This window comes from Gymnoscopelus microlampas (genome assembly GCF_963454915.1).
Source record: "Gymnoscopelus microlampas genome assembly, chromosome: 20".
Classification (NCBI taxonomy): Eukaryota; Metazoa; Chordata; class Actinopteri; order Myctophiformes; family Myctophidae; genus Gymnoscopelus; species Gymnoscopelus microlampas.
The window spans coordinates 18,290,685-18,303,005 of NC_139957.1; the positions used below are offsets into that span (position 1 = coordinate 18,290,685).

The following is a 12,321-nucleotide window of genomic DNA, read 5'->3' on the forward strand; positions in this document are numbered from 1 at the left end:
CACCGCCTGGATCTCGGCCTCCGTGTGGCAGTTCAGGTCCTGGTAAGAATCATCTGCTGGGGTCTCAGAGGATCTAGATGCAGGGTCTTGAGGCATGGCCATAAGGATTTCATTATGCCTCTCCAATTCAGTGACCAACTCCGACAGCTTACTGTTCTCCCCTCTTACCAGGGCAATCTCATTTACCAGCGCAATCTGCTGATCCTGGAATTCATGGACAATGTGCATTCTGCTCTCAAGGTCCAGAACCCTCTCTTCAAGTTCACAGTTCTGTTCCTTTAGTTTACCATTTTCCTTAACGGAAGCTTCATATTTAAGCTGCAGGCCCGCCATCCTTAAGGCCTTTATCTCAAGCTCTTTGGTCTGCTCCATTATCAACAGCATTTTAACTTTGAGGTTATAATTTTCCTCTAATGCATGGTTGCCAGCTTCAATCCTCTCACTGCTGTGGGCCAAAATATTCTCTAATGTGTTGTTTTTTTGTTGAAGCAAGTCTGTTTTCTGGTGCAGAAGAATGTTTTCTTGAATAGCATTGCTATACAAGGCTTGTAGTGTACCTAGAGAGCAGGCCAGCTGTTCACAGGGATCATTGAGATTCTGACGTTCAAGAGACTCGGGGGAATAGTTATTTTGCTCATCAGCAGCTTCACTTGAGTCTCTCTCTTCTTCACTAAGTAGTTCAATTTCAATTCCTTGATCGTGAGAGTTGCCTGGTAAACAATTCATCTTAGCATTCTCCAGGAACTGTTTATCAGGGTCACCTGTGGCCTCTAGAGCTGAGGATTTAACCGCAGTCTCATTATATGGCTCCACGTTATGGGAAGAACATTCATCTTCTTCAGCTGGGTCATCTTGAGGTTTATTGTCCTTATCACATGATTCATGGGCTACATGATTCTCACAGTCAACTATATTTTCACCAGCGTTTTCATTTAACACCTGAGGCAAAGCCTTAGAGGAACAGCCATTATCTTTGTTTCCAACAACATACTCCTCATCTTCAGCATCCACATTATGATTCTCTGTGTCTTGTGGAACATGGCCATCTGATGGTAGACTTAAGTCTTCTTCATTTGGGTGTTTAGCTTCGACCTGAGTTCCAAAACACGATTTCCAAGCATGCTCATCTCCTGCACTGCCTCCTCCTGCGCACGCTTCATTTTCACTTTGCTCCTCAGCACAATCAGTGTTTTCAGGACCTTCTTCTATTAAATCAGGTGTGTCAGTTCTCATCTCTGTACCTTCATCTTGCCCATGATCTTCAGCAGACTCTGAGGCAGTGGATAAATACTTGTTCAGCTCACATTCGATCTCATTCTTTTTAATCCTCAGAAGGTCTCTCTCTGCTATAAGCGCTACTCTCTCATTCTCTTGCATCTCACAGCAAGACAGGTTATCCATTAACTTATCCTCAAGGACAGATATGTTTTCTAGTAGCTCTTGCCTTTCAAGATCAAAGTCCATTGCTGCCTGTTTAAGAAGCATCTCCAGCTCTTCAACCTTCATTTTAAAATCATCACGCTCAGTTAATAGGTCAATTCCCTCCTCAACCTGCTTCTCAGATATGGAAAGTGCTTCTTTGTATTTTGCGTTAAGTTCTGACAGGCTGATCTGAAGTTCTGCCCTCTCTTGTTGAAAATCTTCCACTGCTTGGTTTAGCAGAAGCTCAGCCTCAAGTGCGTTCCTGTCAGACTGGACCAGGAGCTCATCTTTGGTCTTCAAACTGTCCTGAAGCCTGTTGTGGAGGCCATTCAAGTGCCTACTCAGCTCTATTTCTTTGGTCTGGGTTGAACTGATTAAGTCTTCTAGCTCATTTTGGAGCTCCTTGTTCCTTATAACAAGTGCTTCCATTTCTTTCTTATGGCTCCTCTCTCGTTCCTCTTGTTCGTTTGCCCTCTCCTGGCTTACGGCCTCTCGCTCTTGCTCCATGGCTTCTCGCATCAGTGTTTTTTGTTCCTCTGCCTCCTGGAGGACCATCTCCATTTCTGTCTCCCATTTGTGTTTTTGCTCCGAGTGGTTTTCGGAGAAAGTCTTCAGCTCGCTCTGGTAGTACTGTTCGAGCTTTAACACGTCAGCTTGAAAACGCTCAGTGACAGATTCTTGTTCACCTGAGAAACGAACCTCCACGTCTTTGATTTTCTTGGTGAAGTGGTTCTCAAGTTCCCTCCTGTACAGTGTTAATCAGTCATAGTTATGGGCACAGTTGCTAACTTTTAAACAGAATAAGAAACCTCATACATTGCTTTCATCATTACTTACACAGCATGGTTCGAACGTTACACCTTTCCTCAACAAAATATTTTAGCAGACAAAATGCAATAGGCAAAATGGCATACGGCTATGTGATGACAAAAAATGTCACATCAACCGACCTAACGGTTGATGTGGTTACAAAGTCACATGGTCATTGGTACAGCACATCGCTAATGTTCAATTACATCATCACATAACCCAGGCATGATTGTGACGTGGATAAAATAGACTGGACAATGACATGGATTAAAATGATTTATAAAGATCAGTACTCTCACCTCTCCACAGCAATGTCCTCTCTTAGTTGGTCCAGCATACCACCCAGTCTTTCCCTCTCCTCACTGTGCTTGGTAGTCAGCTCCCGCATGGCCACCCGGTGGCTCTCTTGCAGGCGAGCCTTCTCATCCTCCATCAGCTCGTCCAGCCGCCTCTTTGCCTCCTTCCTCTCAGCTTCTAGCTTCTCCCTCTCCTCCTTCAGTTGATCCTGGAGCATCCGCTCATAATTTTCCTCCAGTTGCAACTTGTCCCCCTCCCACTCCTCCCTCAGCCTCCCCTCTCTCTGCTCCTGCTTCAGTCTCTCCTCAGTCAGTCTGGTGTGCATCATGTCCTCGTGGGCCTCCTGAAGCTCAGCTAGCTCAGTCTCCCACTCCTCCTTGAGCTTTCTCTCCTTCTCCTCCTGCTCTTTGAAGAGTCTCTGTATCCCCTCTTCCAGCTCAGTCTGCAGAGCCTCATTGCTCTGCTCCTTCATCTGCGCTTTCTCTTTTTTCCACTCCTCCGTAAGATTTCTCTGTAGCTCCTCATGTTCTCCTCGAAACCTCACACTCACCTCTTCTAACCTGACCTTCAACTCGTCCTCATGACTTTGTTGCAGTTGTTCTTTTTCCCTTTCCCAATCCTCCAATAACCTTGCCAGCACATTGGCCCCCTCTTCCATCAGTTTGGTCCTCTGCTCTTCAAGTGTGGCCTTTAACAGCTCTTCATGCCCCTCGTCTGTTTTATTGAGCGCCAAGGCGTGCCGTTCCTTCAGCCGCTCCATCGCAGTGTCCATGTTCACCTCTGTCTCAGCATGATGGAATTCCAGGGATTTCAGCTGCTCTTCCAGGTCTGCGATATGGGTATGGGCCTCCAGTAATCGCTGGCTAAGGTTTGCAACTTCTTCCTCTTGCAGGTTCTCTAGTTCTTCCCTCTCCCCAGCCTGCTTCTGCTCTAGGTCGGCCCGCTCCAACTCCACGTGTTCTAGCTGCTTTCGTAGCTCTCGTTCGTGATTCTGAATGCCAGCAATCTCCTCCTTCAGTGCATGGACCTCTTCCTGGTATCGGAGTGTTATAGCAGCCTTCTGCTCCTCGTGAGCTGCCAGCTGTTCTTGTGCCATCAGATCAAATTCATTGACCTGGAATCATATGTGGAGGAAACAGCAGATCAATCAAATATAATCAGTGACATTTAATTTCCATAGGAGTATTAGTTATGTTGTTTTTATCACTAATGAGCGTATGTTGAGAAATCCGCAGAAAAACACTATGATGGACCCAATAGACTTGCCTTGATTTCCAACTGAGCCCTGAGATCCTTCAACTCCCTAAGATGCTGCTCCTTTAGATGCTCTAGCATTAGTTCTGCCTCGAGTGTCATGTTAAATGGCTGTCCATCCTCTGAGCCTAGACCTGCAAATAAAGCACACATATAGCAGTTAGAATGAGGTAGCACTAGTAAAGGCATTTATGTATGTATGTATGTATGTGTGCGTATATATAAATAATTATGATATCATTATGTGGGTCAGCACTTCTTCTATGATGTAAACAATGAGGACTACCTGGGTCTGACTCCATGCCAGGGCTCTTGCTTTCCAACTCTTCTGAGAGGGGTTTGCTACACAGCTGAGGAACACGGCCAAGACTGTGGAACTCCTGCAGCTCTGATTGCAACTCATCAATACGATCTTGCAGTTCCTACCAAACAAGAATACCGTCATGTACTGTATATCCTTATGCAAATGTGATTATCTCTCAGGTACAGGTTATGTATATACACATCGTCGCTGTCGTGCAGAAACCTTGCATCTCCTTTTTTCAACGTTTTATGTTTTTTACATTAATGCCCTACTTCATACAAGAGTGTCACACAAAAGTAGTGATAATAGCAGATCTACACGACTAAGACTGGCCATGTAGATGAGCTATTCTCACTATTTAAAAAAAAAAGGAACAGTTTTGAACGTGCAAGGTTTCCACCATTTATTTTAATTTATCTTTAATTAATTAATATATGTTTTAATTATTTTTAATATACATATATAGTTGTAAAAATAAGCATAAGCATTTGGAGAAAAGTAATCTTTAGGTGGAATGATTATAATTACCCTGCATTGCGCCTCATAGCTGCTGCGTAACTGTTTGATACGTTCCTCCTGGAGGAGGAAGTCTGCACTGCCTGGGTCCAAGTCCCCAAACTGAAGAACAGAAGATGATTCACAATTTAGTGAGACAAAAATTGAGTGCGATCAGTGGATCTTGCACTTTAAGAAGGACCATTAAGAGAGAGGATATTCCAAGAACACAATATACCCACATACAAAACACAACATAGGCCTACTGTAAGCCATGAATTAATATTTATATATGCACAGTCAATACCATGTGGTACCTTTTCCTTGACAATTTTATCCAAGTGTTCCTGGAGTTTAGCAATTTGATTATGTGCCTCCACTAGTTTCTCAGTGCTGTCCAGCAGCTCCATTTCGACACGTCTATTTTCCTGAAAGCAGGAAACCATGACATAAAAATCAACACTTTCAAGTTGAAGGACTTGTAGGTTATGTATATAAAAGTACATACTTAATTAGCAATTGTTCGATTTGATTTAGCCAACAATGCGACCAAACAACTTTACCTTCACAGATATGGAGAGGTGGTCTCTGAGGAAGGTTTCATCCCCCCTGATCTTCTCTATCTCTGCCTCCAGTTCCTCGCGCTGCAGGCCAGCCTGCTGCTGAATCTGATCCATCTCTTTGATCAGCTCTGACCTCACCACTGCTACCTTCTCCTTTTGGTCCTGCTCCAGTTTCCTGTAGACACACACACAAAAGTACAACACCTGCAGTCATCTAAAACACTATAAATTGTGCATCAAATTAGTAAATAATAGTAAAAACCACTACAAAGCTATAAGGGAAAACATTTTCTTACTTAAATTTGCCTTGCATGTTGAGCAGCACACAAATATTTTACAATGGATACTTGTGAGAGAGTTACCTGAGATTGAGGTTATTCATGCGCTCAATGGCAGAGTGGTGCTCATCCACCTCAGCTGCCAGCTGACTCTTCAGCTTCTCTGCTTTCTCCAAGTCAGTACGAATCTTCTCTTTCTCCCTGAGTTCTCGGTCTACACGCTCACTGAGAAGTAACACAACAAGGAACTAAGAGTTTATAAGCAGAAATATGTGAATAGGCAATCATGTGTGAGCTAGAATAAAGAAATAATTGCTTTTAGGGTATAAAAGTTGCTAAAGTTAAAGTTGTCATGATGATAAATAGTGAACATACAGTTTATTCATAGTACTCTCATGATTTTTGCCCTACAATATGGTACATTTCCACAGCTCACTGGCCATGGCTGTCATTTAACTAATTTACTGCCAAGGACGACTTATGACGAGACATCATCCAAATGCCCACACTGCCAAGGACGACTTATGACAACTTTTGGTTTTTAAATCGTTTTATAAAAGATCGCGCTGTTCTCTATCACCCGAGTGATCAGTTTCACTTTCCACTCACCCGGATCCGGAAATAACGTCATCCGAAGATTTCCGCCTCCGTCCACTTCCTGTTTAACTTTTTAATTAAAACGTCTCTATCTTGAGTTCAGTTGACTTTGTTCCCCTATATTTCGAGAGACATCCTATTTTCAACATGCTGCTGCTAGAGAAGGGGATGTCCCGGTCGGAATATTTTTCTCTGGGCGAAGCGATCATAAGGGATATACATTTTCAGTGGCCAGTTGAAAAGCATGCATTTTCGGCGAGAAATGGTATATTCACATGCTGTTAGAAGGCAAGGGAGGGCAAACGCAGCCAGAAATAAGTCTGGCAGTGAAAGAGTTAACATAATCACCTACTATTTGATTACAATCCGCACTAAGATGTCTGAGATCAAATACTATAAAATACTGTATGCTCTTATTTTGCTATGTAATTATTTTATTTGCTGCATGCTATTTGTCCATAGTCTTTACATGTTCTGTTTGTAAATATTCTAACAACAATGGATCATTAAAAAAAAAGAAACGCTCTGACTCTTGTACTCACAGGAGATGCCTGATCTCTGCTTTGAAGCTTGCCAGTGCTGCCTGGTGAATCCCATTCTTGGTAACAAGCAGTTCATTCTCCAGGGCCATGGTTAGCTCACAGAGGTTCAGTTTTCCATCCAAGCTGAAATCCAAGGCCTACACACAAATACAGAAATTTGTAATCTTGGTTGTATTATGGTTTGGTTTCCTTTTTCATTTTCTTAAGTCCCATGCTTTTTTTCTTTTAACTTAAATAATGAGCTCGTCTCAACACAGAACACATGGGGAAGGGTTAGGTCAAGATTTTCACGTCCATTAGAACAGTAGGATTTCAGGTTAAATATTGTCCAAGTTTCCTTTTCAATGTGCCGATAAACTAATTCTAAATATACAAGAGTATGCAGTACCTGCAGGATTTCAGCACTGTTTTCGATGCCCTCCTCCATCCAGGCATCTAGGATGTATTCGACGGGTATGTAGCCAGTCCCATCATCCAGTGTGGAGAAGAGACGCATGCCTATGGTACCAGTCATGGCTGAGGGAGTGACAGTCCTGCGTCCTACTTCATCAAAGGGCTGCAATTGGAAGAATCTCTCAGTGAACTCAAAATATAACATGGATAAAGGATGAGTTTGCACATGTAAATAGTAAAGAAAAGCCCAATTCAATATGGTTTGACACTAGTTAACACAAGGGTGTCTGTTACAATACTTGTCTACATTATACAATAAGGAAGAATTTGATCTGAAATGTTTGTATTATTATATTATATCAATACAGTAGGAGCTTACCTGTGTTGAGTGGAGTCTTTTAAACTGTCGGTAAGATGTTGAGGCTGAAGGTGTGAGTGGTGTACTGTGACTCACCACCCTGGTAACAAACTCCTGAACTGTCATGGCTCCATCTCCACTCAGACTCTGGACTACATCACCAGTTACCTGTTATCCAGTTTCAAAGATTTGACCTTTAACACTTAAACATTTGAAATAAATGTTTGCTTTACAATTTCTTTGCTTTACAATTTCTTTTGCGAGAAGATATCGCTCACATTTAGCACTTTTCTAGGCATGAAGACAATTTATTTTTAAAATAATTCCCCCTATACTGTAGGTCTGCGAGAAACCTTTTAACTGCTCACCTCCAGCCCCAAGTGATCACAGAGACCAAGCAGTTCATTGTGACTTGCACATCCGTCCCATGGCAGAGCCAGCTTGTCACAGGCTTCCCGTATCCTACCCTCGAATTGCTCCGACAGAGGCACGATGGAACCCCTAGGAGTGCTCGGTTCATCAGGATTCCAGAGATGCATCTGGCCTGTACACACAGGGTGAGAGAGTCGATCATATAATCGTAACATCCCTAGTTTGATTCTGACTGGATAATCCCACATTTATTTTCCTGTCTCGCTACACCGTCCAAATAAAGCAACATCATCTAAATATAACCTTTATTAAAAAACAATGTTGTTTTGGTACTATCCTACTATAAAATGAGGAAACCGCTGTCTGTCCGTCCTTCCTTCTGTCTTCATCTGTCTTTCGGTGCGTAGTCTACGCACATACCTAGGTATGGACTAGTTTCTATAATAATTACTACTGGAATAATCAATGGAATTTTGTCCAGACACTTTGGCTTTGGACTCTTTGTTACATATACTCTGAATTGCTTGTTTGCAATATTAATGTTGGTGATCTTTTGGGAAATACAGTAAGGTTTGTTTAATAAGTTAATAACACACACACACACACACACACACACACACACACACACACACACACACACACACACACACACACACACACACACACACACACACACACACACACACACACACACACACACACACACACACACACACACACACACACAGCACAACAGTACCAAATCTAAATGCTTAAAAGGTCACTGTGAATGCACTTTTTGGAACACAAGTCTGACATACCTTCTGCTTCATATTCTTCTGTGTTTGTTTCCAGAGCATTCCAGCGCTATGAAAATACAGAGATGAAATATGAGAAAATAATGTTGTAGAGGATATCTATTACAAATATCTTGAAAGAGAATTGTAGACTACCAAAATGACTGCATCAGGTCAAACAAAATACATAATTATTTTGTTCCAAGATTTAAATGACAAACTTTGAATCACTTCAGCAGAAAAAAACAAAATGGTTTCTCATGTGGCTGGTAGTCAGCTGTTTATAAAATCAAACATGTTTTTAAATTGGCCACGGGTGAGAGCATTAGGGGTGGTGCTGGGGTCTCAGACTCAGACAAAAAGCACAAGCGAGCTATTGTGATGGCACGGGCCCCAGGGAGGGTGAGCGGAGCGGTCAAAACTGGGAATGGTGAATATAATGGACAATTAAAATGTGTGAAAGACACACACTTCTCTTTATGTTCTGTTGTGTTGGTTGCTAATGATGCCGCAATTCTGATTAAATAAATCATGGTTGTTGTAGGAAAAAAACTATTTCTTTAATGTGAATTGTGGTTTCATATACATACACGTACAAAAAAGGTCAGAGCTGATAGAAAGAGAGGGGGATTTAAAAATAAAAAAAGATTTTTGGAGATGTCGTCGTTTTGACTTTGTATGAAAAAAAAAAAAACTAAACGTGTAAAATAAACGTGTCAAATATCATGTTTATTGATTGAAATGTTCATTAATGTGCACCATACCGGAAATAAATACATTTAAAAAGTGAAGTAAACATGAAAATAGGGAGTAGTTTACTGGGGTGTGACCCACTGTGATGCAATGGGTCAGTATCAGCGTAGAGGAATCCATTGTTTGGGGGGGGGGGGTGAACAGATGGGTCTCTTCTAGACTAGAGGGTGTGTAGAGTGTATAGGCATCTAGGAGGGCGTGGGGTGGCTGCTCATTGTGTCTCCGTCAGACTCCTTGACTAGCCCCCTCCGATGCAATGCCCCTCCTCATGCCTCTTGTCTCCATGGCAGAGCCCCCTGACCCATCCCCATCTGCTGGTCCCATGGGCCGCACATTGTTTAACCCAGCCTTGATTTGTCAATACCAAGACACGCTTCATTTCAGTGCCTCCAAATAGCGTTTGCTTTGGTTCACATCTGGGGTAGAGGGTGTGTGTGTGTGTGTGTGTGTGTGTGTGTGTGTGTGGCAGGTGGAATGAAGGGCAGGAGATGACGGACACATAATACCAACAGATCCATCCACATACGTAGACCCCCTTTTCTCTGACCAGTTGGTTACTTTTGTTGACCACCATTAATCCTGACTCGATGCAGCATACCATTCAAACACTGACCTTTCAATGGGTAAAGACTTCAGTCATTGGCCTGTGTCGCTGTAAGAGAACCTTTATTCTTCAGTCCACAATGGCAGATACTTCCAAAAATGCACCTGCCCTTCCACTATTCCACCAGCCAGTTATGTGTTTCAAACACAATAGAAGTGATGGCTGGTGGCTGGTTAGGTGCCAAAGTGTCTAGTCTAATGGGACAAACAGAAAATGTTTACCAGTATTTGACTACTGTTATTTCCCCACCCTAGTTTCTGTTGTACAACCACAAAGTGGGTGTGGTGTAAAATGGGACAAGAGGACATAAACCCTCAAGGTTAAACAACGGAGTGTCTCGCTATCTCCACTCTCCACCAGCAGTGAGAGCAGGATTATCCAAGAAAAGGACCTTGGAGATCAAGCTGAACAGAGACACCATGCAGAGAGCTCAGCAGTGTATGATCAGATTCACCACTGTAGCAGTGCTACACACACCTTGCACAGAAACATCACATTTAAGCTGATGGAAACATGTGTCAAGCAAGCTAGGTACTTAATATAGTAGTCGTAACAAGGTGCTACGGTGATCTGGGAGATTCATAACCAAAACGTTCACAGGTGTGGTCCTTTCTTATCATGTGTCCGTTATCGAGGCATTGAAACCCCCTAGATGCCTGGAGTTTAAAGTAAATATACTGTAGGTCTCAATTCAAATACTGAAAACAGAGCTTGTATAGGTACAACAAACAAACAAACATGTTAGCCTTCATCATTGCAAGAACAGGAGATGTGCAGTCAACATCATAATCTCAATTATACAGACACTTCTTCCATGGTCTACCTGCTTCCCTCCAGTCCTTATCGTTTAAATGATATGGCCTACCTGGACACGACGATGAGAATTGATATAAAACGCTGCACTGTTGCCTTGACCACCGCAACAGGGCCAAGGGTATACACATGATGATCAAAGTTCACCAAGTAACATCATGGCACTTAGTAAATACACAATACCATGGTACGTTAAACTGACTTAAATCACTGTACCACTGGCATCCCAACCAAACTGACATAATCACTGTACCACTGGCATCCCAACCAAACTGACATAATCACGGTCCAGGCGCATACCACATATAGGCTCTAATGCGATCCCGATGACCTTTGCTGCGTGTCACTCCCCATCTCTCTCTCTCCTTGTTTCCTGTCTGTCTCCACTAAATACTATCAATAAAGGCATAAAAAAAGCCCCAAAAAATATCTTTAAAAAAAAGAGAATCACTGTACCACTGGCATCCCAACTATAACATTACTCCTTGAATGTTATCATGATAGGTATGACTGTCTGTATATAACGTAGGATAGAAACAGACTGTGTGCTGCTCTATGGGCGACCTTAAACATTGAACACCTTGGTTCAGGGTTAATTACCTAAAGGATTTGAAACAGTGATGATGTTAATGATCTATTTACGGCACAGGCAGGCAGCATAAGTGAGAAAGCACTGTTCTACAATTAGCATGCAAAGAGCCAGATGAAACCTGGCTTGTTGGGACTGTGTATACTTTATATTTTAAGAGCTGTCCTGTGTATAACACTAAGCTGATTAGCTAAGAATAACAGAGCTTGGGGCTTGCTGAGAAATAGACTACATGCAAGGCCAGCAGGAGAAAAAGACAGCATCGATTCGTTGTATGTGTTGTTAGAAGTATGGTTCTGGCAAAACATGAGAACATATCAATAGTCTTGAGCTGAGCCCACCTCTCGCTTCCTAGGAACAGCAGAATAGTCCTCTTCCGGATCCTCCTCTCCTTGCACAGGGTTGACGTTGGTGACCTCAGTGAAGTCTGAAACAGGCTCTATGAATTCTGGGGTGGACCGGCGGCCATAACGCTTACTGCCCTTTACAAACTTTGGCTGAATCACAGGCGAATCTAAAAACGAAATGAAATGAAATGACAATGAGTCTCTTAAGGGAATCCTAAGAAAACTTCTTAGAATCTAAGTTCATTAAACAAACAAATGCATACAAAAACCTCAATATGCTCTTTGTCTTTGGAATGTCAAACAAAAGCCAGTCACAACCATGACGGTGTAACCAGCCGCTTAATTCAATTGGTTTTGGGCCTGAGCTTCTGGCTCTGTGCCTCAGTATATAGATTTACGGCTGAATCAGCATGGTAGCTGTTCCACCAGTTCAGCCTTGACAATAAGCCTTCTCATCTTGGATGACATGTTGAGTGGATAACACCTCCCCAAAGTCAAATTAAACTGAAAGTGCCATGAGTTATAGACAGGATTAATCCTATGACTTCTTGCTCTGTGCTTTTTTCCAGGTATACATACCAGATGTTGTATAAATACAGGATTCAATGTAATTTGTTGAGTACGGACCACTGCACCTTACCTGGTTTAGGCAAGTCTTCTTCCTGTTGCGGTTGGGGCGCTTCGATACTCGACGACAAAACCACAATCAGTGCATTCTTGAACTGGTCAAAGTCTACCTGTAAGGAAAATAAAT

At 42.5% G+C, this 12,321-nt stretch overlaps 1 protein-coding gene across 4 annotated transcripts in view; it reads right to left on the reverse strand.

The window, feature by feature from the left end:
• Positions 1–12,321, reverse strand: part of nin (ninein (GSK3B interacting protein)) — a 30,456-nt gene that overhangs the window by 12,390 nt on the left and 5,745 nt on the right. For all 4 annotated transcript variants that reach the window (XM_084044906.1, XM_084044907.1, XM_084044905.1 and 1 more), the window contains exons 3-16: positions 12,208–12,304; positions 11,562–11,734; positions 8,486–8,531; positions 7,682–7,857; positions 7,335–7,481; positions 6,951–7,118; positions 6,563–6,699; positions 5,508–5,648; positions 5,146–5,320; positions 4,900–5,010; positions 4,616–4,705; positions 4,070–4,205; positions 3,796–3,917; positions 2,532–3,643 (exon numbers count right to left, since the gene is read on the reverse strand). In XM_084044906.1, the coding sequence (XP_083901032.1) occupies positions 2,532–3,643; positions 3,796–3,917; positions 4,070–4,205; positions 4,616–4,705; positions 4,900–5,010; positions 5,146–5,320; positions 5,508–5,648; positions 6,563–6,699; positions 6,951–7,118; positions 7,335–7,481; positions 7,682–7,857; positions 8,486–8,531; positions 11,562–11,734; positions 12,208–12,304 (2,831 nt within the window). The remainder of the gene's footprint in view (positions 1–2,531; positions 3,644–3,795; positions 3,918–4,069; positions 4,206–4,615; positions 4,706–4,899; positions 5,011–5,145; positions 5,321–5,507; positions 5,649–6,562; positions 6,700–6,950; positions 7,119–7,334; positions 7,482–7,681; positions 7,858–8,485; positions 8,532–11,561; positions 11,735–12,207; positions 12,305–12,321) is intronic.